The sequence below is a fragment of the Motacilla alba genome, chromosome 27 (genome assembly GCF_015832195.1).
Source record: "Motacilla alba alba isolate MOTALB_02 chromosome 27, Motacilla_alba_V1.0_pri, whole genome shotgun sequence".
Lineage (NCBI taxonomy): Eukaryota > Metazoa > Chordata > Aves > Passeriformes > Motacillidae > Motacilla > Motacilla alba.
Window position 1 is genome coordinate 1,019,196 of NC_052042.1, and position 23,335 is coordinate 1,042,530.

A 23,335-nucleotide genomic window follows, 5' to 3' on the forward strand; every position below is an offset into this window, starting at 1 on the left:
GGAGGGGGTTTAAGGTGCCTTTCTGCATCCTCAGAGCTCCAGACCACCGACCCTGAGGTCTCCTGCCAGCAGCTCTGATCCAGGGAAAAGCCTGGAGTTCCCCTAGGGCATAGCAGGGCTGGCACCCCTCCATGGGGCTGGCGAGGTGGCACAGCCAGGGGACAGCTCCCAGCACCCAAAAGCTTCCACTCCCCCCTTCTTGCTGCTCCCCGGGGAGCAGAGGGGTTGCTGAATCCTGGGAAGCTCCGGGATTTCCCTCCCAGGTTGCTCTCCCAACCACATCCCCCCCAGGATGCAGCTCTGCCTCTGCTCAGCCAGGAGATCTCACTCTGGAGCTGCCCCAGCACCCCCTCACCCCCCCCAGACCTGATAGACCCCCCCAGAGCTGACAGAACCCCCCAGAGCTGACAGAACCCCCCAGACCTGACAGAACCCCTCCTCACCTGACCCCCCCACCTGACAGACCCCCACACCTGACAGACCCCCCCCCAGCACCCCAGGCTCTGGTAGACCCCCCCCAGGACTCCTCTCAGCCCCCCAAGCACTGCCAGACCCCCCCACATGGCTCTGGGAGCTCCCAGCCCCAAGGGAGCCCCTGTACCCTGGCACGGAGCCACCAGCACATGTAATTACAGATGCTTAATTAGTGCTCTCTTAACAAAGCAAATTAATTACAGGCAATGCTGCGTTGAGAGCTGGAGGGACTAATGAGGGCTGGGACCATCCTCTGTCCCCACCCCCGGGGACAGCACAGCCTGTGCCACCCCGGCCTGATGGCTTGGAGGGGACCAGGGCGTCCCCAGGGGTGTGACAGGGCTGGGACACCCCTGCCTGGGGGACTCAGCAGGGAAACCACCCCAAAACCCCCAAATCCCAAAACCACAGGAACTGTGGGGCATCCATCCGGGATCTTCGGGGTCAAGGGAGGCTGAGCTCAGAGCCCCCGCTGCTCCTCCACGGTGTAAAACTCTGTGGGGACAGGGATGGGATGGGATGGGATGGGATGGGATGGGATGGGATGGGATGGGATGGGATGGGATGGGATGGGATGGGATGGGATGGGATGGGATGGGATGGGATGGGATGGGATGGGATGGCTGAGCAGGGCAGCTCAGCCTGGGGTGATGGAAGCTTGAGGGGAAGCTGTTCCTGTCAGGGGCCATGAGGACAGTGTCTCCCAGGCTGTCCTTACCCTCTGCTGGGGGGACGCCGGGTCCCACGGTCCCGGTGGCACTGGGGGGCGGCGGAGGGGGCACAGCTCTGCGGGAGAGGAGCGAGGACAGGTCAGTGAGGGCTGGACGGTGTCCCCTGGAGGAGCTGCCACACCGGGTGGCACCGAGCCCCGCCCGGCACTCACCGTCCGTCCCCGGGTGAGGAGCGCAGGAACCGCACGGGGGCCGGGCCGGGCGCGGGCCAAGGGATGTAGTGATGGTGGAAAACCACGGCCTCCTCTTCCTCCTCGCCCTGCGAAGGCTCCGCCAGCGCCTGCGGGGTTGGACTGGCAGGGCTGGGGCCGGGCCGGGCTCCGGGGCTCCCGAAGCGCCGCTGGCCAGGGATCGCGCCCGGCTGCTCGCACTGGGTGGGCTCGGTCCCACACAAAGCCCCGGGGACACGGGGGGTGGCAGCCCCACCGATGGGACCAAAACCCCGTGGGAAGAGCCCTCTGATCTGCCTGAGAGCCGTTTGAGCAGGCAGGGTCCAGTCCCGGGCGGCCCTGCGCTGGTGGCACTGGGAGGGCAGGGGGTGGCTGCCAGGAGGAGCCAGCTGGCAGCGAGCTCAGCAGCTGCCACAGCCCAGCCCTGCCCCAAAAGCTGCATTGTTCCCCCCCAGGGGATGAAATCTTTTGGTTCGAGATGGGTTTTTAAATGGCAGCCCCTGGCGAGCTCCTGCCGGGTTGGGCAGCACTTCCAGAGGGTCCTGGCTCCTCGCAGCTGGGCTGAACCTCTGCCCAAAGCCTGGCTGCTGTCTGAGCTGTCAGAGCTGGGCCCTAAACAAAGCCCCAAAACCCCAAAGGGCTGCTCTGAGCTGGGCTGGGACCACCCAGGTGCTGCCCCCAGAGGGTCCCAAAGCAGGACTTGGTGATCCTGAACAGCCCTGGGGCTCCCTCTGCCCCCTCTTTGGTCCCTCTGCCCCCTCTTTGGTCCCTCTGCCCCCCCGAGCCTCACCTGGGCGGGGGCTGGGGCTGGCCCCGCACCGAGGGGCATCAGAGCTGCCATGGCCAGGCCGTGCATCAACAGCTGGTGCATTTGGGAGGTTTGAATCAGCATCAGCTCCATCAAATCTGCCCGAGAATTGGAGATTCTGGGTCAGAGAGGGAGCAGAGGGAGGGCAGGAGCAGCAGAGCCTGGGATGAGTGCCTGGGATGGGGCGGCCCCAAGGCTCCTCCCTGTTCCCAAGCAGTGGGAGCAAGGGCAGACTTCCCCCACCCTGGTTTGGAAGCCTCATGTGGTGTTTAAAAATTCTTTTGCTTGGCTAAAGCTTGAAAATTGCCATATTTGAGCCTTTTCTTCCCTGCAAACATCTGGGCTGGCTCACGAGGGACGGTTACTGGGGTTGGAGGCACCAGACTTTCCTCCCATTCTGGGGAGAGTTCCTCCAGCCCTGGAAGTGCTCCGGGCCTTGGGCAGCGTCCAGAGCATGCCAGGCTCAGCCCTGCTCTGTGCCCAGGGCTCGAAGCCCCCCGAGGGGCAGGAGCTGGGGTCAGCCCAGGATCCCAATCTCCACTCCTGCAGCTGGATCAAGGTGAGGAGCAGGATGGGGACGCTCAGTGCCTCCTCAGCTCCTGCCTGCTCCACGTGAGGAGCTGGGCCCAGGGGAGTGTCCTCGTCCCCTTGGCTGCATGGCCACACTGAGGGAAGCTGCTGAGGCCCATCCACACAGAGGAAGCCCCAAATCTGCCTCTGCACGCCTGAAAAACATCCCCATGCAGGTGTGAAGTTCCCATGTAAAATTCCTATAAACCTGCTGGATTCCCCTGCGATCCTGCTGGCTTCATCCACCCTGAGCAGCTGGGGGTGCCCCTGGATCCCTGGCAGTGCCCCAGGCCAGGCTGGACACTGGGGCTTGGAGCAGCCTGGAACAGTGGAAGGTGTCCCTGCCATGGCAGGGGTGGCACTGGGTGGGCTTGAAGGTCCCCTCCAGTCCAAACCATTCTGGGATTCCCTGCTTCCATGACCTGGAGTGAAAAAGGGTTTGGACCACCCCGTAGCCCATGTGCCAGATCCCCAAAGGCTCCAGAGCTGCCAGGCTGGCTCCCAGGACACCAGGAGGTGGCCGTCCGTCCAGGCAGGAGCACCCCAGCACCTCCTGGGGACTCTGCTGAGCAGGGAGTGCCCTGGGGATCGAACCGGGGTGGGACACGGGGTGCTGGCAGCTCCGGGTGGATCCACCCATCCCACAGGGGCCAGCCTGGCTCTCTTTACTTCCACTCTGATTTGCAGCATCCTTTTTCCTGCCCGGATTCTTAAGGACAGCTCCAACTTCCCTCTCCCCACAACACAAGGTGACTCTGCCTGTGGTGTGTCCCCAGTGCTGACAGCTCTTTGTCCCTGCTGTCCCCTATGACCACAGCCCCTGGCCCTGCTGTCCCCGGTCACCACAGCCCCCTGGCCTGCTGCCAGCGCCCCCAGCCCCGATTGCAGCCTGGGGGCACCCAGGTGGGTGAAGCCTCTCTGGCAGTGGGTTCCAGTCCCACTCAGTCCCACCTTGCAGTGCCAGGAACCTGTCACATTCCGGCGTTCCATGGGGATGCCAGCAGGAAAAGGGGTTTTGGAGAACCAATATAGGTGAATAAAACAAACAAACAAACAAAAACCCCCAAAACAAACAAAACAAACAAACAAACAAAAAACCCAAAAAACCCAGCCCCAAACTGTTCCCCAGGAGCATCTTGGAGCCCAGAGTTGGTAAAACCCCAGAATTTGTACCCCGTGGGGCTGAACGTCCACCCAAGGACAGGATGGACACTGCCGAGCGTGGCTCGCCCCGCTGCCTCTCCCCTGGGAAGGGTTGGGGATGAGGAGCGGCTGAAGCCGAGCCGGGTTCGGCGCTGCCCGCCCCAGCCCTGCCCGCACGCACCTCCCCGGACGGGCGGGGGTCCCGCGGGGGCGGCCCCGGGCCCGGGCAGCTGCTGCAGGATCAGCACCGGCGGCCGGGACACCGGCACGGCTCCGGGGGGCGACCCCACGGCGCGGGGCTGGAAGGCAGGAGGGGAAGGGAAGTCCGGGATTGCACATTCCAGGGCTAATCCCGAGTCCTGGCAGCGGGGCACAGGCGGGACCGGGACCGTGATGGTGGCAGGACAGAGGGGACGGGGGTCGTGGCAGGACAGAGGGGACAGGAGTGGCATGATAGAGGGGACAGTGCTGGGGGCAGGACAGAGGGGACGGGGGTGGTGGCGGGAGGAGCGGGTGGCCCGGGGGAGCAGGACGGGAGCCCTGGAGGAGGGAATTTGCTCTCCCCCGGTTTTTCCAGGGATACCGCCCTCCCATCCTGGATGACACCCGGACCTGCAGGGTCTCCACCCCTGGGGACAGGTCCCCGGGCACCGATGGCCTTTCGGAGTCTGCGGGGCGTTTGCCAACCCCCGGTGCCCACCCAAAGCCCCGAGCCCAGCCCCTCTCCCATCTCCCCCCTTATCCCGTCAATCCAGAGGCAGAAGCGCTCCGGGGCTCACCCCGCGTGGGACAAGGAGGGTCCCTGCCCGGGGGTCCCCCCAGAGCCCGCGGGGGTCCCCCCCGGCCGCTCCCCGCTCCATGGCTCGGGAGCTGCTGAGTCGGGATCGTCTCCAGGGCTCCCGGGGAAACAAACCCTGCCCGAGGGAGGCTCGGCCGAGCCAGGAATGTCCCCGGGCGGCTTCTCCCGCCGGGAAATCCCCGGGCAAGGCCCTGGGGATGCTGGCCTGGGCTGTTCCTGTGTCCCCGACCCTGTGCCTCGTGGTGAGGGGGTGAAAGGAGCAGTTAATGGCATCTGAGGCTCATTAGGGAATGGGAGGGACATTGGGTTAATGAAGTCTCCCCAAAGCGTAGATGGGACCCCCAAAGCCTCCCCTAAAATTTGGGTGGCAACCCCAGAGACCTCTAAAATTCTCAACTAGAATTGGGGTTGGGAACCACAGAAACCTCCTCAAAATCTCCCCAGAATTGAGGATGGGACACACAAAGTCTCCCCAAAATTGGAGCTGGGACCCCCAGAGACCCCTGTAATATTGGGAATGGGATCCTTAAACATCTCCCCTAATACTGGAGGATGGGACTCCTAGGAACCCCCAAAATCTCCCTGGGATGTCACAGCCTCGGTGCCACCTGGGGTCCTCGGGGGGTCCTTGTCACCGTGCCAGGTCCCCCGGGTCTGTGTCCCAGCTCCCTGCACCATGTCCCCAGGGATGCAGTGACCACGGGAATGAGCAGGAAGTGCCGGCAGCAAAGCCTGGCTCCAGACTGCTGCTGGAGCCTCCCCTAAATCTGGGATGAGACCTTCAGAAAACTCCCCCAAAACTGAGGATGGGAACCAAACGTCTTCCCAAAATTTGGATAGGAACCCCAGAGACCTCCAGAAATCTTCCCAACATTGGGGGTGGGAGCCACAGAACCCCCCAAAACCTCCTCAGTATTTGGGACCCCTGCCGCGGGTTCTTCCCAGGGTGTGCCCAGGGGATTTGTGCCCACAGGGCACAGCCGGCTCCTGGCAGAGAGCTCAGCGTGTCCCGCTCATCCCAGGAAATCCCGGGAATGCGGAGTCTGCAGGAAATGCTGAATCCCAGAAAAATGTGCCCTGTGCCCCCAGAGACCCCAGCCCATCCCAACCCCCAGCCTCAGGCCGCCCCCCCGCCCCCTGGCCGCTCCTCTGGGGGATTTCCATGGATCTCACATTCCAGATCTGCCGTGCCCCGCTGCCGATCTGGGAACTTCTCCCGGGTTTTCAGCCCGCGGCCAGCTCTGCTCGGGAACAAATCTCTCCTAAAACTGTTGTTCTGCTCCAGAACAGCACCGGAGACCCCCTCAAGTTCTCCCCCCCAGCTCCCAAATCCCCCCCTCCCCCAAGCCCGGCTGCCGCAGCACCCAGCCCTTGGCTCCAGCCCGGCTATTTTCTGCTTGACTGGGTTTTTCTCTGTGTTCCTAATTTTCCCGACCCCCTCTGGATTGCTTTTCTGCCTTTTGTTAGAATGCTAAATTCCCATTATTTGCCATTTAATTACTGTGCTGCTTCCTGCCCGTTTTGGCAGAGCCCGGCTGGGCTGATCCCGATCTTATCTCCCCTTAGGAGGGATTCAAACACCGGGATGGGGGTGAGGAGTCCAAGGGAGCCTCGTGCCAAGGCTGGGACATGAGGGATGACAGGGACCTGCTCGGAATGTCCTCAGCCCCCCCACGGCAGCCTGAGCCCCTCTGGGGGGACATTACTGACAGAGGGGAGGAGGAGGAGAAGGAGAAGGAGAAGGAGGAGGAGGGAGGAGAAGGAGAAGGAGAAGGAGAAGGAGAAGGAGAAGGAGAAGGAGAAGGAGAAGGAGAAGGAGAAGGAGAAGGAGAAGGAGAAGGAGAAGGAGAAGGAGAAGGAGGACGAGGACGGAAGGGAATTTGGGAAATTTTCTTGAGCCAAAGCAAACACAAGCAAGGCTGGTCCCAAGTGTGTTGTGCAGCAGGGCAGGGCTCAGGCCGGGCTCAGCCCTGGGCTGTGCCTGGCTCCAGCCTGTCCCCTGTCCCCTGTCCCTTTTCAATCCCCCAGAACATCCCCTCAGCCCAACTCCTGAACCTGTTCAACGCCCAGGGGCACAGAATTAGGGCTGCAGGTGGGGACAGCCCCAGGGCAGGAGCACTCCTGGCCCCACCGAGGAGCAGGAGGACCCATGGCAGAGGGAGCTGAGTGGCAGGACAGGAGCTGGCCAGGAAAGCAGAGCCTGGGCACAGGGACGTGCCAGTGTCCAGGTGGGATGGGGACAAAGGCAGCTGTGGCTGTGCTGTCCCCAGGATACTGCCCAAGGTGGGAGTGACGCCCCAGCTGGTGGTGCCACCTCTGCTGTGCTCCTCATCTGACTCACCCACACTGGGATAGGGACAGCCCTGGGCTGGTTTGTGTTCCCACCTTGGAGTGTCAGTGGGGACACACGAAACATCCGCTGGGAAAACCCGGGAGGGATCAGAGGATTCTCCAGCTCTGATGGGGACAGATCCTGCTGTCCCCTGGAAGAGCCACCCAGTGCCAAGGGAACCCTGAGGGTGCCCAGCAGAAGATTTGTTCCCTTTGGAAGTTCTGGAGCCTCCCTCTTACAGCACTTCTGGGATTTCTTCTGGAAACCCTCCAAAACTGCCCCCCACCCCCAGCCCAGGGCCGGGACCTCAGCCCCGTCCCTGCTCAGGCACAGGGTGAGCCCCAGGAGCTTTGGACCAGGAGTTTTCTTGTCAGGACCAAGGCCTTGGAATGGGGTCAGTCCCTGGGGACCAGGAGGGACAGGGACCAGGAGGGACAGGGACCCTCTGTCAGCCCCTGGGCCGTGTGGGTGCTGCTGCAGCTCCTGCGATGGGGTCGGGGGATCCAGCCCCTCTCTGCAGGGCATCACCCAGCTCTGGCCACACAGCAGAGCCGAGCGGGGCATGGGGGCGGCTCAGACCGGGAGCACCGGGGAGGGGAGGGGAGGAACCGAGCCCTGAGCTGCCCTGGAGGTGACAGCGCATCCCTCCTGCCACTTCCCTTCCCGGGAGACCAAGCCGAGCCAAAGAGATTCCCAAAGTGAGGAAACTCCGGCAGGATCAGCCTCGCCCAAGCCTCAGGGGAGATGAAGAAACGCTGCGGCTGAGGCAACACATCCCCCCAAGCTGCTGCCTCCCAGGGGCTCCCAAAACCAGTCCCAGACCAGTTTGTCACTGCACACCGGGACAAAGCCTGGCTGTGGGGTGGCAGAGCGGAGCTGCTGTCCCCTGGGCTGTCAACCATCCCGCTGTCACATTCAGGCCACACCTCTGGGGACACTCTCTGTGTCCGGAGCTGTGAATGGGTTTAAGCTCCTCTCCTGGTTTTACCTGGGACACATCCATCTCCTCATTTTGAACAACTACCAAAAAACTGCTTTCCCTTCCCAGGAGGTCTCGTGCTGCCAGTGCTTTGATCTTCATCGTCCCCAAGCTGTCACCAGCCATCGAGGGCTGCTCTTCCTCCGAATTCCCCTTCCCAGACCCGCCTCCTTCCAGAGGAGAAAAGCCCAGGAAGAGGCAGCTGGCGCGGGGCGGGGAGCCCAGCTGGCACATCCCCGGTGGGATGGATCACAATCGGTGATCCCAGCCCTCCCTAAATGAGCGTTTGTCACCTGCAGGAAGAGTCCTGTCAGCGACTTCCTTTGCTTTGGGAACGGCTGAGTCACCCCTCCCTGGCGGCGGGATCAATGGTGACGCCCGTGGCAGCCTCTGGGGACATTTCCCGGGGCCTCGGCGGGGACACAACCACCGGTCCCCTGCCACCCCGCAGCCGTGTGCCCGAGACAAACCCTCCTGCCCTGTTCTATCCTGTCCCCTCCGCCTGTCACCACTGCCACTGTCACCACCACACGAGTGGACACGGCCACCCCAAACGGGACCCCGCGGTGGGAGCGCAGGGCGGGCTGGGTTCGGGTGCGGGATTTGCAATCCCGAGAGTTTGTCCTCGTTTCCGTCCCTCTTGCTGCTGCCGAAGGGGACAATGAGCCGGGCCAGCAGGGTGACCCTCGGCGGGTCATAACCCCGGGAGCAGCTCGGGAACGGCCGAGGGAGCCCGGGGCTCTCCATCCTCCGGGAAAGGGGAGAGCGGCTCTGCGAAAAACGCCAGTCACTGGGGTTTCGAATTTTAAAGGTTTAATAGTAATAAAGTAGTTATAAAAATAGTAATATAATTAGAGTAATAAAAATCTCGACAATGGAGATTAGGACAATACGAGATAATAATAAAAAAAAAAAGAGTTACAGACAGTCCGGGTGCCTTTTCTGGGCAAAACAAGCCCAAAAAAGGACCCACGTTAACCGAGGATTAACCCTTAAAAGCAACAGCCTGTTGCATATTCACACACCTCATGCATGATGCATAAATTCCATTCAAACACAGGATTCTGTCTGGGCAGTGTCAGCTTCTTCCTCTGAATCCTGACGGCGTCTGCAGGGCTGAGCGAGGCGGGAAGAACTCGATAAGAAGCAATAAATTCTTTTTCTCGGAAAGATTGAGGTGTCCTGTGGCTGCTGTCTCGGTGTGAGTCCTCTCTTTTTCAAAGTATCTTACACGGCACAGTTTCTATTTTAACATTATGTTAGAACCGAAAACTATATTTAACACACTATTTAAGAAAATTGACACAGCATAACTTTCTAATGTAACAGATATAATATTCATTTGAATATCTGCGAAAAGCCATTCACAAAACACGCATTTTTCACAGGCTCCCAGCCCACAGCGCTGCTCTCCCCCTTTCCTCTGCCCTTCCAACCACCCCAGCCTGGCCACCAGACTAAACTGGCCTTGTGGGGACCCCCGGGGCACCCGGGGCCGCCCCCAGCCCAAAGCGGGGCGGTGCCGGGGGGGGCGCGGGGCTCTTCCAGCAGGGACGGTTTAATTTGGGCTTTGGGCTCCGTGAGTGTTTCTGGGCTGAGGGAAAATTAAATTATTCATTTGGGTGGTTCCATTTCAGATGTTAATGAGCCTGTTAATGTTGTGGTTGGTGTCAACATAACCCCGGGCTCAGCCTTTGCCTCCCCAGTGAGGCCCAGCTCTTCCACCCGCCCCTGCCAGGGGATCTCCTTCACAGAGAGCTCAATGAGACCTCCCCAAAACTGCGGATGGGATCCCCAAAACTGCGGATGGGACCCCTAAACATGACCCTGTATTGGGGATGGGACTCCCAGAAACCCCCAAAAGTCTCCCCAGAATTTGGGATGGGACCCACGGAGACCACCCCACCCCCCCAACATCGGGGATGGGACCCCTGAAGTCTGCCCTAAAGTTTGGGTGGGGGAACCCCGGAGACACACAAAATTTTCCCCAAAAATGGGGTTTGGAAGCAGAGAAATTCCCTCATCATCTCCCCAAAACCGGGAATGGGAACCCGAAAGTCTCCCCAAAATTGGGTATGGGACCCCTCAATTCTCCTCAGTATTGGGGGGGGGGGGGGGGTGTCCCATTACTAAAATAATTTAAATGGTGACATTTGAGTCAAAATTCCCCTTGCTGAGGGGGCTGGAGCTTTCCAGCAGAGAGAATTCTATAAATGCATTTATTTTACATATCCCGAATACACATTTATATGGATTTTATGCATATTTATGTATTTACAGATACATAATTTTTTTTTTTTTTTCTGTAAGAAGAGCCCAGGTGATGCTTGGGGGTCTGGATGCAAGGGCAGCCCCAGCCCTGGGGGAGACCCAGGAATGCAGCTCCAGGCATTCCCTGCTCTGTGTCCATCCCAGGTTGTTCCTGGCGTCCCCCAAAACCCTTCCTTGCTCTGCTCTGGCACCGAGGTGACAACAAAACGCCAAAATCACACCCTCAAAGCCAGGGCAGGGCAGAGCTGGGGTCAGTTTGCAGAGGGGTGGGGCTGTCACACCCCCAGAGCCCATCCCAGAATTTCCTGGGCAAGGGCAATACCGGGAGGGGAGGCAGGATGGAGCAGGGGACAGGGGACGGCAGGGCTGCCGGTCACGCTGGCCCAGCAGAGCCACCCTGGGCAGGGCTGGAAGGAGTGCCCCTGTCCCCGCCAAGGGATGTGACCCTCGCAGCCCGCACTTCGCACCCCATCCCCGCAGCCTTTCCCCAGCGGTTTTCCAGCGGTTTTCCAGCTCGGCGGCCCCGAGGAGCCGTGAAGGGCTCGGTGTCCCCGCTGGGCACTCCCGGGCCCGGCTGGGGGTCCCGAGGGGCCGCTGGTGCTGGGGGGCAGCGCCAGCCTGGGGTCCCTCCCGAGCTGCTCCATCCAAGCCCAGCGGAGGGAGGAGCCTCCCGGCCCCGGATCCCCGAGCGGTGACATCCAGGCTGCGGAGAGACGGAGCCCAGCGGCGACAGGGACAGCGCAGCGAGGAACACGGGCAGGGACACCCGGGCGGGACCGGGAGCCGCGGCAGGGAAGGGTCCGGAGGGACACGGGGCAGAGCAGGGCTGGGAAGAGCAGAGGGGAGAGGGCAGGGGGGTGCTGGGGCACCCCCGGAGCCCCGCGGCGTGAAGGACGAGCTGGGCTGTCCCCAGACCCGCGGCGACAGAAGCGGGACCCCACTGGCTGCAGCCATGGGGGGTCCCTGGCAGCCGCCCCGGCCCTGCTCGCTGCTGCTCCTGCTGCTCCTCCCCACGCTTCAGGTGAGTGGCCCTGGGGACAGCGCGGGGACAGGGCGGGGGGCACCGGCGGTCCCCCCTTGCCAGCCACCCCCTGGGGCTGGGAGCAGTGAAGGGTCCTCCTGCCCAGGGTGGGGGCTGCCCGTCCCATCCCATCCCATCCCATCCCATCCCATCCCATCCCATCCCATCCCATCCCATCCCATCCCATCCCATCCCATCCCATCCCATCCCATCCCATCCCATCCCATCCCATCCCACCCCATCCCATCCCATCCCACCCCATCCCATCCCATCCCATCCCATCCCATCCCGTCCCGTCCCATCCCATCCCTTCTCTCGTGCTCCCATCCTGGGGGATACCCTGCGAGCCCCCCGTGGGGACTTTCCCACAGCTCCTGGGGACAATGTGGTGACAAGGGTGCTGCTGGGACCCCCCAGGGCAGAGGTCCCGAGGGTTCAGGTCCCAGGGATGATCCCTTGGGAACGGATCCTCCACCCCACATCGCCCAGAGTCCCACATCCCTGGAGGAGCCCAAACTCCCTGGGGAGCATCGCCTGGCACGAGGGTTGGGGTGGCTGGGGCTGCTGGGGGTGCAAGGGACAGGGACAGCCATGGGCGATCCCCAGGACAGGGCCATGGGGATGGCTGGCACCAAATCCCTGCAGGAATGCGGGGACTGGGGTGGTTGTGCTGCCAGAGTGAGAGAAACACCCCCGGGCTGGTCAGGCTGCTCTGGGGAAAAGGGGAGGGGAAAGGGGAGAGAAAGGGCAAGGGAAAAAAGGGAAAAGGAAAAAGGGGAAAGGGAAAGGGAAAGGGAAAGGGAAAGGGAAAGGGAAAGGGAAAGGGAAAGGGAAAGGGAAAGGGAAAGGGAAAGGGAAAGGGAAGCTGGGCTGTGGGAGCACTGGAGGCTTGGAGGGTTTTAGAGACTGATGGCATCAGGCCCCTTCCAGCGGGGAAACTGAGGCACAGGAGGGATTCTCCACCCTGCAGGGAGCTCGGAAGGGAGTCCTGCACATTCCCTGCTCCTACTCCAGCATCCTGGCCCTGCTGCCATAAATAACAAACCAAACCCAGCAGCTCTGCAGCTAAAGAGGGGTGAGAGAAACCCCCCTGCCCCATCCATGTCCCCCATCACTGGCAGGATGGAGGAGGAGAATTTCTGGGCCTTTCCAGTGCTGTGCCCAGAGCCATCCCCAAAATGCCTTTTCCAGGCTGGAAATTCCCTTGAAATCTTGTGCTCAGCAGGAAAAGGAAACAAAATCTCCTGGGGGAGGTGAAGGGACCCTGAGGAGTGGCTGCATGGCCAGGCCAGGGCAGGGCAGGGCTCAGCCAAGGGGTGCTCCAAGGTCCCACACTTCCCTGTGTTGGGGAGCTCAGGGATCTGCCCTCATCCCTGTTTCTGCAGCTCTTGCATCTCTGGCCCCTCACTAAAACAATCAGCAACCCAAGGCCAGGCCTGGGCCCCAGACCCTGTCCCAGACAGCCCTGAACCTGCTGGGATCCTTGGGAATGGGCAGGGACGTGTGGGAATGGGCACAGAGGGATGCTTGGGAATGGGCACAGACACTTGGGAGCGGGCAGGGATCCGTGGGGATGGGCACAAACACTTGGGAATGGACAGGCAGAGTTCCTGGCATCTCCCAGTCCAGCCTCGGTCTCCCGGTTCTCCAGCTGGCAGCCGAGGAGGCAAATCCCACAGCAGGGATTCCCAGACCATCCAATCCCTGCGGCCACTACATCTCTCACATCTTTGGGATCTGCACATTCTCCCTGGTGTTCCATCAGCTCTGCTGGCAAAGCCCAGAGCTGGGAATGTGGGGTTTGCTGTGCCCGCATCCCACTGGGACAGTGGGAGTTGTTCATGCCCGTGGCAGGGGGGGACTGGGATGGGTGTGTGGTCCCTTCCAACCCAAATCCATTACTCCATTTCCACAATTCCACAATTCCATGATACTCCTGCCTGCCCTTTCCCCTCTCCAAGGTGCAGGGGACTCATCCCGACTGCTCCGTCGTCCTCCGTTTCCAGGAGCTGGAGGAGGAATGTCTGCAGAGGATCGGGAGCGAGAGCCACAGCCCAGAGCAGGCAGGGCAGGGTGAGCTGGGAGCAGATCCCTGGGAGCAGGGAGCAATCCCTGAGGGGTCCATGGAGGGTGATCACAGGAGGGGATTGCAGAGCACGCATGGATTTGGGATTTCCAGCGAGATGGAGAGCGGCACCAGGGCAAAGATGAAGTAGAATCCCTGGAGAGCCCCAGAAATGCTGTTGGGATGGGATAGAGGGGACTGGGGGACACAAACAACAGCCAGAACTCAGCCCTTGTGGGTTTAGAGAATCCTGGAGTGGTTGGGATTGGGAAGGGCCTTAAAGCTCACCCAGCGCCACCCCTGCCATGGCAGGGACACCTTCCACTGCCCCAGGCTGCTCCAAGCCCCATCCAACCTGGCCTTGGACACTGCCAGGGATCCAGGGGCAGCCCCAGCTGCTCTGGGAATTCCATCCCAGCCCCTCCCCACCCTCCCAGCCAGGAATTCCTAATTCCCAGTCTCCCATCCATCCTTGCCCTCTGGCAGCAGGAGCCATTCCCTGGGTCCTGTCCCTCCATGCCGTGTCCCCAGTCCCTCTCCAGCTCTCCTGGAGCCCCTTTAGTGTCTGCAAGGGGCTCTGAGCTCTCCCTGGAGCCTTCTCATCCCCACAGGGAGGGATTAATGGAATATGGCAGTGCTGGATTGTCCATGCCCCTGGCAGAGTCCCCTCAATCCCCCTGCACCAATGCCAGGCCTGTGGCCACCAGCACCGGGGTCACTCCATGGTGTCACCATCTCCCATCTGCTCCCCTTCCTAATTCACTGAATTTTACTGCCAAACATTGTTTGAGCAACTCAGTTTTCCCATATCTGGGATTTTAAACAAATTAACTGGTTGAAAAACAGATTTCCAAGTGCTGGTTTTGAACATCCTTTTTAAAATTGCAGCTGCATTTCCATCCAAAAGTGGAATGGCCCAAATCCCAGGCAAAAATTGTCACCTGGAGAATAAGGAATGCATAATTCCAGGGGTTTCATCTCGTAGCAGTGGAAAAATTAAGCAGTAAATGCATATGAAGGTGCATATTTGCTTAAGTAACTCTGCAGAGATGTCATTTATCCTTCAGCTTAGCAGGGAAAAGCCAAATTGATTGGAAAAGGTCCATTTTGCAACCTGAATTGTGCCAGCCAAGGGAAAGGAATCTCACTGCAGGAAAATATCCAAGAACTGGGAATGCATAATTAAAATCTGGATTTAATCCTGGGGGGCTCCTGCTGCCCTTGTCCACCTGAGCTGCATTCATCCCTTTCCCTGCTTGCACCAGCATGGGGAGCGTGACTCCAGGACAGGCTCAGATCCCATGGATGGGGTGGGAGGGCCCTGGGATCTCCTTATTCCTAATTCCTCATACCCAATTCCCAATATCCCATCCATCCCTGCCCTCTGGCAGTGGGAAGCCATTCCCTGGGTCTTGTCCCTCCATCCCTGGAGCTTCTCCTCTCCAGCTGAGCTCTCCCAGCCTTTCCTCTTCCATTTCTTGCAGCATTTCCATGGTATCCTCTGGACTCTTGGGCCTAAAATTCCAGAGGAGGCCCTGGAGAGGCTTCAAAGGCTCCTCTGGAGCCAGGCTGGGAGAGCTGGGGGTGCTCACCTGGAGAGGAGAAGCTCCAGGGAGAGCTCAGAGCCCCTTGCAGGACCCAAAGGAGCTCCAGGAGAGCTGGAGAGGGACTGGGGACAAGGCATGGAGGGACAGGACCCAGGGAATGGCTCCCACTGCCCGAGGGCAGGGATGGATGGGAGACTGGGAATTGGGAATTGTTCCCTGGGAGGGTGGGGAGGGGCTGGGATAGAATTCCCAGAGCAGCTGGGGCTGCCCCTGGATCCCTGGCAGTGCCCAAGGCCAGGCTGGACACTGGGGCTGGAGCCACCTGGGACAGTGGAAGGTGTCCCTGCCATGGCAGGGGTGGCACTGGACAGGCTTTGCAGTCCCTTCCCACCCAACCCATTCCAGGATTCCCTGCTCCCACGACCCCAGGAAATGAAGTGATTGCTCTCAGGGATGATCCCAATTCTGTGCTCGCTTCCCTGATCCTCCAGAGCAAAAACCAAACCCCACCTTGGCATTGTGGATGCAAATCCCTCCCTGCCAGGACTGACACCCCCGGCTGAAATCAGAGGAAATTCATCAGACCTGTCCAGTTCCACATTCCCTGGCTGGGAATGGATGTGGCTCCATGAATAATGTGGATCTGCAGGGTTAATGATGGAGCTGTGCTGGGATAGGAGCTGGCCTGGAGTGGGATGTCCTTGTCCTATCCTGGGCTGCTGCATCACGAGTTCCTCCAGGCCCCGAGTCTGCCTGGCCACGCTCATTCCCTAGAAAATTGGAGAATGATTTAAGCAGGAATTCAGTGCTGGATAGGGAAGCAAAAGTTGTTCAAGCTTAAGTCATGCAGAAACCCTTGCATGACTTCCTTCTGTCCTTGGGGACACATCCCGAGCTGAGCCTCCAGGTGCAAAAATCCAGCCTAAATCTGGGTTATTTCAGGAGCCAGGGGCAAATCCCAGCCCACGGCACCCGCAGGGTGTTCCCACAGGAGGTCGGTCTGACGCAGCCCCAGGAGCTCCCGGGAAGGGGATCCCAGCGCCGGGGTGGATCCCGGGGTGCCCAGGAGCAGAGCCAGGATGCTCCCGGTCCCTGCGGGCACCAAACTCGGGGACAGCGGCGGCGCGGGGCCGGGGCTGCGGTGCCACCCGCGCATCCCCTCCCGGTGCCACCGCAGGTGTCAGCCGGTGTCCTCTGCCTCCCCAGGCTGCCCGACCGAGTGGGACGGGGTCAGCTGCTGGCCCGCCCTGCCCCTTGGCCAGTCCCGACATGTCGCCTGTCCCGAGATCCTGAGCGTCTTCAAGAAGTCCAAAGGTCTGAATCCAGCGGGGATTGCTCGTCCCACGGCCCCACCCGCCCCGCCAGGGCCTCCAGAGCCACCCCAGCCCTTCCCTCCGACCCCACAGCTCCTGCTCTCCCAAAATGTCCTCGGTGGAAACCGCAGTCCCAGCAGGGACAGGAAAAGCAGAGATTCAGGGAGTGCCACAGCAGGAGCCAAATCCTTTCTTCCCTCTGTGGGTGGAGCTCTTGGGGACCTCATCCTCCACCCTGGTGACACCAGGACAGTCACCCCGCTGCCCTCCTTTCCCACACACCATCCCAGGGCTCCCGAGCTGGCTCCATCCCTCCTGGAGGGTGGGAAGGAGAGCTCCCACCGGAGAATTCCAGCACTTCTGCAGACAGGAGTAATGTGGGAAATGTTGGGAAATGTTTGCTTTGGGGCAGGAACAGCTCAGGAGAGGCTCGATGCAGCCCTCACTGGATGAATGAACATGTTTACAGCCTTAATTCCCAATATCCCTTCCCCTGGAGGGATCTGTGCTTGTTTCCACAACCTATCCAAAGTTTTCCTGGCAGCTCCAGGCACGTGGCCAGAGGGAGCAATGGGATCCAGAGGGTGTGAGATGGGATCCAGAAGGGATGGGGTAGCAGTGGGATTTGGGAGGGAAGGGCACTGATAGGGTTCAGAAGGAGCAGTGTGATCAGGGAGGGATGGGGCAGCCCACGGGTACCACACTGCTGTCCCTATCTGTTCCAGGCCGGGCATTTTGGGGGTGCCATCAGAGGTGACACCCGTGGCTCCCATGAGGTCCCTCCTTGTCCTGCAGGGCTGATCCAGAGGAACTGCACCGAGTGGGGCTGGAGCCCCCCCAGCCCCCCCTACCACAGCGCCTGCCAGCTGGAGACCCTTGGCAGCAGCAATGACACCGAGGCCAAGGCACGTGGGACCCCTGGGGCTGTGGGGAACTCTCCCCATGTCCCCATGTCTCCATGTCCCTGTGTCCCTATGGCCCCACGTCCCCACACTGCCCCATGTTCCCATGTCCACATTTCCCTGTGTCCCCATGTCCCCATGGCCCCATGTTCCCATGGTTCCCATGTCCCCATGTCCCCATGGCCCCATGGTCCCCATGGCCCCATGTTCCCATGGCCCCGTGTCCCCATTTCCCCATGGCCCCATGTCCCCATGTCCCCAGGTCCCCATGGCCCCATGTCCACAGGTCCCCATGGCCCCATGTTCCCATGGTCCCGTGTCCCCATTTCCCCATGGCCCCATATTCCCATGTCCCTGTGTTCCCATGTCCACAGGTCCCCATGGCCCCATGTTCTCATGGCCCCATGGCCCCAGGTCCCCATATTCCCATGTCCCTGTGTTCCCATGTCCCCAGGTCCCCATATTCCCATGTCCCTGTGTTCCCATGTCCCCAGGTCCCCATGGCTCCATGTCCCCAGGTCCCCATATTCCCATGTCCCTGTGTTCCCATGTCCCCAGGTCCCCATGGCCCCATGTCCCCAGGTCCCCATGGCCCCCTGTTCCCATGGCTCCCTGTCCCCACCTCCCTATGTCCCCGTGTCCCCGTGTCCCCATGTCCCCGCGTCCCCACACTGCCCACTGGCCAAAGAACCACGGACCTGCTCCCGGGTTATCCCATCGCCCCCGGCTGTCCCTGCTTGCCCCACTTTGCAGTCCCTGTCCCCTCCCTCCACTGGTGCTGTCCCTTGCAGAGAGGACATTTTGTCACCATGAAGGTGCTCTACACTTGTGGCTACGCCACATCTCTGGCAGCGCTGCTCCTGGCCATCGGCATCTTCTGCTGCTTCAGGTAGGGCTGGGAGCTGCTCCAGCTCCACGGGCTGCAGGGACACAGGATAAATCCCAGCAGGAATGGCTGCCCCCAGCCTGGCCCCTCCTGGAGCAGCCAGGACCCATCCCAGCCAACAGGAAAACTGGGAATGCAGGAGAGGAATGGCAGCTTTGTCCTTCCCTGGTGGCCTTCTCGAGTTCTGGTTTTGCAGATGTCCCTGTGCTGCAGGTTTGGGCTCTCCAGAGGTTTCTGGGATGTTCCCTTGTCCTTGAGCAGCCCCAAACACAGCACTATTGTATTTGCAGGGATGCCCCGATGAAAGCAGGAATGATGCATCTGACTCCATGCTCTCGGAAGGCTCATTTATTACTTTATTATACTATATTGTATTAAAGAATGCTATGCTATACTAAAGGATACAGAAAGGATGCTTACTGAATGCTAAAAGGATAATAATGAAAACTCGTGACTCTTTCCAGAGTCCCGGACAGAGCTTGGCCCTGATTGGGGCCAAGAGTGAAAACAACTCACACTGGAGTCCATTTAGGCAATCACCCGTGGGTAAACAATTCCAAACACATTCCAGACAAGCACAGCACAGGAGAAGCAAATCAGATATGAATTGTTTTCCTTTTCTCTGAGGCCTCTCAGCTTCCCAGGAGAAAAATCCTGGGCAAAGGGATTTTTTTCAGAGACTGTGAATGCCACCCAGCACAACCCTGCTCTTCCTGATTTTAGAGCAAGAAAGCTTCTCCAGGGCTTTGTGACCACCACCAGCAGTGATGCCAGGGAAGGGGACATCAAAGCACCTTCTCTGCCCCTGTTTGGGCCCAGCCCATCTCTCCCTCCTGCAGGAAGCTGCACTGCACCAGGAATTCCATCCACATCCACTTCTTCACCTCCTTCATCCTGCGGGGCACGGCCGTGTTCATCAAGGACCGCGTCCTCTTCTCAGACGAGTCCATCGACCACTGCACAATGTCCACGGTAAATCCCAAACCCCAGCCCTGGAGCACAGCAGGGAGAGCAACGGGGGCTCTTTGGGTGGGGGCTGGTGGGACCTGGGGGGATTTATCACTGCAGAGAGGAGAGAGAGGCTGTGGGATGGAGGAAATTCTGCCCTGGGTGGCCCTGGGGAGGTTCAGCATTTCTGCACTTCCCTCCATGCAGGGAACAAGTTCTGTCCTCAAAAGTGCTGCTGGCCTCAGGCTGAGTGTCCCCAGTGGTGTCCCCAGTGGGGCTAAAGCTCAGCACAGCCCACCAGCACCAGGCACTGCTCAGATCTGAGGTTTTCAATCAAAACAGGAACCCCTGAGTGAAGACACAGCAGTGAGAACACCACAGACACAACCACAGGGATTTTAAAGATCCTACAAAACCAGCCCATGGTCACCTGCCCGTGGGGCACAGGCAGAACACAACCTGGTGGAGGTGATGTGAGGGGCTGGGGCAGAGTCCCTGGGGCTGCACTGAAAGGCCATCACTGAAAGGCCATCACTGAAAGGTCATCACAGGTGTCCTCAAGAGGGTGGACAGGAGGGTGACTATCCCCTATGCCCCTGGGACACGATGTGCTGCACCCTGAGCCGTCCCCTCCTCCCCGGCAGGTGACCTGCAAGGCAGCCATCGCCTTCTTCCAGTACTCCGTGCTGGCCAACTTCTACTGGCTGCTGGTGGAGGGGCTGTACCTGCAGACGCTGCTGCTGCTGACCTTCACCTGCGACAGGAGCTACACCTGGGGCTACGTCCTCATCGGCTGGGGTGAGCCTGGGGACAGCCCGGACATCCCTGACACCCCCAGGCAGGAACCACCTGGGAACGGCCTGATCTGACAAACACCTGGCCAGAGGTCCCCAGCCAGAGGTCCCCAGGGCTGCTCCCAGCATGTCCCTACTCCAACATCTCCTGCATGGCCTTGGTGGGCACCCACCTGCTCCTGCCAGAGCCCAGAGCTGCTGGAAGCCTGGCCTGATCAGGACAGGTCCTCCCTTCTTCCCACACCCACCTGGGGCTGACAATGCCCATCCCAGGTGTGATGGAAGAGCGTGGGGGCAGGAGGGTGGCCAGGAGGTGACACAGACACAGCACCAGCAGTGGGCACCATTTCCTTCCCCTGGAGAAGGTGGGAAGGTTGTCACCTTCCTGTCACATCTAGAACTGAGATAGACACGTGTTTCTGGGGACAAGGGACAGAGGAGGGCACAGGGGCTTCCCAGAGTGCTGGAGGGACCACCCCTGCCTGTGTCCTGTTCTTCAGGTGTCCCCATGGTCACAGTCGGGGTGTGGGCGCTCACCAGGCTCCAGTACGACAACCATGGGTAAGAGCAGCTGTCCCTTGGCCTTGTCCAGGCCACCTCAGCCACGTGTCCCAGTCCAAGTGTTGGGAAATGAACCTTTGGCATGGGATGGATGCTCAGGAGGGACGACGCACTTTATTTAAATGTTAATTCTGTTTTCTGGTGAGTCCTGTGGCAAGAGGGGTGCAAAGGGGTCAGGGAACTGGCCAAAGAAATGGCAGGGGGACAGCTGGGCCACGCGGGTCACAGTGGGTGCCAGACCCACCTCTGCTGTCCTATAGGTGCTGGGATGACTATTCCAGTGTGTACTGGTGGGTGATCAAGGCTCCCATCCTCCTGGCCATATTTGTGAGTGTGCTCCCTGAGAGTCCCACCCCAGAGCCAGGGTCCCACCCCAAGGCCAAGGGACCCGGCCAGGGGCTGTGCAGAGCCTGAGACGTGGCCTCCTGGGACAGGTGAACTTCCTCATCTTCCTCAATGTCACCAGGATGTTGGCACAGAAGATTCGGTGCCCGGACCTCAGCAGAACCCACAAGCAGCAGTACATGTAAGGGGACAGGGCTGTGCCCAACCCGGGGTCTGGGGTCCCAGGGCGGAGGGACCCTCCTTGGAGGAGCACAGAGGACAGTTCTGGAGCCTCCAAGACCTGCCTTTCACACAGAACCTCCTTGGGGTTCAGACCAAGGTTTTGGGGAGGTCTCACGGGGCAGGAGGAGCACCCAGACCCCTGTCACTGTCCACAGGAGGTTGACCAAGTCCACACTGCTGCTCATCCCCCTCTTCGGGGTGCACTACGTGGTGTTTGCGCTCTTCCCCGAGCACGTGGGCGTGGACGCCCGGCTCTACTTCGAGCTGGTGCTCGGCTCCTACCAGGTGAGATGGGTGGGGAAAGGCCCCGTGACCCCTCCCCAAATCACACCAGGAACCCCTGGAACGTGGGCCTTCAGCCTCTTTTGGGAGAGGGTGCCCCCAAACATATGGGGCAGGGCACAAGGGTTGGGCCTGGAGAACCTGGCACTGGTTTCCTCTGTGGTGGGTCAGAGGTATGAGAGGAGGTGAAGGCAGGGAGAAGATGAGCACAGAGGGGTCCAGCCCCTTCCTCTGGGTGAGAATTGCCCTGCCTGTCCTCTCCAGGGCTTCCTGGTGGCTCTGCTCTACTGTTTCCTCAATGGGGAGGTGAGTGTGTGTCCCACCCCAAGCCCGGGCACCACAGCAGGCACGGGGACACCCCGAGGGTGCCCCAAAGCCGGGGGTGGGCAGGGACAGTTCCCCCCTCCCCTTGTCCCCCAGTCCCCTCCGCTGCATGCTGTCCCTGGGTGCCGGTACTGCCCATGTTGGTGCAGGTCCAGTCTGAGATCAGGAGGAACTGGGGCACGTGGCAAAGGTCCATGGAGAGCAACGTCTTCAACCTGGCCACCCAGGACTTCACAGCGTGAGCAGGACAGCGCTCCTGGAGAGGAGCAGCTCCATGGCTGTGGCCCCAGAAAGACCCAATCCCCCCTGATTTTGGGGGTCCTGGGTCTGACACCCTCAGAGGGCGTCGGGAACAACCAGAAAGACCCTTGTGATTTTGGGTGTTCTGGGTCTGACACCCTCAGAGAGTGTTGGGAACAGCCATGGGAGAGGCTCTGCCTGCTCAGTGCTGGTGGATCTTGCACCTCAGCCCCGGAGTTCTCACAGCTTCAGGGCAGAGTTCCAGGCAAAGGGAAGGGAAGTTCTCCACTTTTCAGCCTGAAACTGGAAAGGAAACACAAAAATCCTTCACCGAAGGACAACTGGTGGGTTTTGTTTGCACTGAAGGAAAAGGAGCAGCACTGATACTGAAGGGAATCACTGATGGATGTTTTCCCCCTTCCTTGGTTTACAAAATCATTTCCCTTCTGAGAAGATTCCTAAACACAGCCAGGAGCCCCCGTGGGGATGGGGGAAGGATACAGAGAGAGGCAAAACCCCACACCTCCACAAAAACCCCACACCAAATGGCCTCTGGACCCAGTTCCTCCCCACTTCCCAAAATGCTTCCCTTTCTCCCGTGTGGGTTGATTGAACTGGAGATGTTCCCTTGCCAGGAGAGCTCTCCCAGTCCTTTGCTCTGAGGAATGGGACTCACCTGGCTTCTCTGGGGGGGTCTTTTTCCTGGGATAGGAAGGGTTTGCCAATAAAATCTCATTCCAAGTCCAGCCTCACTTTTCAGAGGTTTGGTTTGCTCCACAAACCAAGAGAATTGGGACTGGGGGTGGTGCAGGATGAAAACCCTGCCCATGATGGAATGCCTGGAAGTACCTCTCAGGCAATCTCTGCTTTTTTCCTGCCTGGTGAAGCTCACAGAGAGGAGATGGAGGAGGAAGGTGAGGAAGAGGTCAAGGTGGGGGCACCATGAGCTGTCCCAGAGGTCCTGGGCTGCCCTGTCCTCTCTGGGTGCCCCCACACCCCACAACCTGTTCCACCACCATGAACATCCTTGACCCTCCCAGACTGAGCTCCTGCCCTGGAAAATGGTGCCTCCAGGAAGGAGAGAGGCCCCAGATGCCCTTCTGCCAAACTTCCTGTCCTCTCCCATGCTCCTGAGACTGGAGCCACCCGATCCCAGGCTTTCTTCTCACCCTGCCTGGGTTGTCATTTCTCTGTGGTGCCACATGTCCTTCTCTAAATAAACCCCACTTGCTGGCCCCTGTCCAGGATGCAGGATCTGCAGAGATCCCATTCTGAGAGAGAAACAGAGAGCTGATCTGAGGTGGGATGGGAGATGTTCCATTAAAAACCCATCCAGAGCCAGCACATCCTGAATCATCAGGAGCCCTCCAGAGGAGCTCAGGAGCGGTCAAAAAATCCCTGTCTGCAGCCAGGAAGGGACCAGAGGTGAAGAGAATCCCTCTCCATCATCAGTGAGGATGGGATGATTGCAGGGATGAGACAACAGCAGACTGAGCAGGACCGGGGATGCTCAGTGGGAAAGCCTGTTCCCATAAAACTCTACAAAACTCTGGATTTGCACCTATTTCTAGCTGCAGATGGGTTTTTGGGGTGATAGATGACCCCAAA

General features: G+C 60.0%; 2 protein-coding genes across 3 annotated transcripts; one reads left to right on the forward strand and one right to left on the reverse strand.

The window, feature by feature from the left end:
* Window positions 1-629: 629 nt before the first annotated feature.
* On the reverse strand, window positions 630-5,028 carry PRR29 (proline rich 29). Of its 2 annotated transcripts, XM_038162965.1 has the most exons (6): window positions 4,676-5,021; window positions 4,078-4,195; window positions 2,166-2,281; window positions 1,358-1,485; window positions 1,193-1,260; window positions 630-969 (listed from the first exon to the last, which is right to left on the reverse strand). In XM_038162965.1, exons 1-6 carry the CDS (start codon window positions 4,754-4,756, stop codon window positions 935-937), a joined length of 546 nt encoding a protein of 181 aa, XP_038018893.1. In that variant the 5' UTR covers window positions 4,757-5,021; the 3' UTR covers window positions 630-934. The 2 variants fall into 2 exon arrangements, 1 of the variants encoding a protein (XP_038018893.1); XR_005259790.1 differs by lacking the exon at window positions 630-969 and having other exon boundaries at window positions 1,241-1,260; window positions 1,358-1,987; window positions 4,676-5,028.
* A 5,602-nt stretch (window positions 5,029-10,630) lies between these two features.
* LOC119712186 (vasoactive intestinal polypeptide receptor 1-like) lies at window positions 10,631-21,855 on the forward strand. The gene is made up of 13 exons (XM_038163127.1): window positions 10,631-11,298; window positions 13,260-13,371; window positions 16,117-16,224; window positions 17,019-17,128; window positions 17,917-18,014; window positions 18,851-18,983; window positions 19,604-19,757; window positions 20,254-20,314; window positions 20,575-20,641; window positions 20,749-20,840; window positions 21,037-21,166; window positions 21,428-21,469; window positions 21,637-21,855. The coding sequence occupies exons 1-13, from the start codon at window positions 11,230-11,232 to the stop codon at window positions 21,727-21,729; spliced, it is 1,269 nt and encodes a 422-aa protein (XP_038019055.1). The 5' UTR covers window positions 10,631-11,229; the 3' UTR covers window positions 21,730-21,855.
* The last annotated feature ends 1,480 nt before the right edge of the window (window positions 21,856-23,335 follow it).

What these genes read in the sequence shown, in the direction of transcription:
- PRR29 (XM_038162965.1), bottom strand. Translation starts at nt 4,756, where the DNA reads ATGGAGCGGGGAGCGGCCGGGGGGGACCCCCGCGGGCTCTGGGGGGAC. An exon ending in ACCCCCGCCCGTCCGGGGAG is followed by an intron (nt 2,282 to 4,077) that starts GTGCGTGCGGGC and finishes ATTCTCGGGCAG; the next exon opens with ATTTGATGGAGCTGATGCTG. An exon ending in TCCTCACCCGGGGACGGACG is followed by an intron (nt 1,261 to 1,357) that starts GTGAGTGCCGGG and finishes CCTCTCCCGCAG; the next exon opens with AGCTGTGCCCCCTCCGCCGC.
- LOC119712186 (XM_038163127.1), top strand. Translation starts at nt 11,230, where the DNA reads ATGGGGGGTCCCTGGCAGCCGCCCCGGCCCTGCTCGCTGCTGCTCCTG. An exon ending in GCAATGACACCGAGGCCAAG is followed by an intron (nt 17,129 to 17,916) that starts GCACGTGGGACC and finishes TGTCCCTTGCAG; the next exon opens with AGAGGACATTTTGTCACCAT. An exon ending in ACCCACAAGCAGCAGTACAT is followed by an intron (nt 20,841 to 21,036) that starts GTAAGGGGACAG and finishes CACTGTCCACAG; the next exon opens with GAGGTTGACCAAGTCCACAC.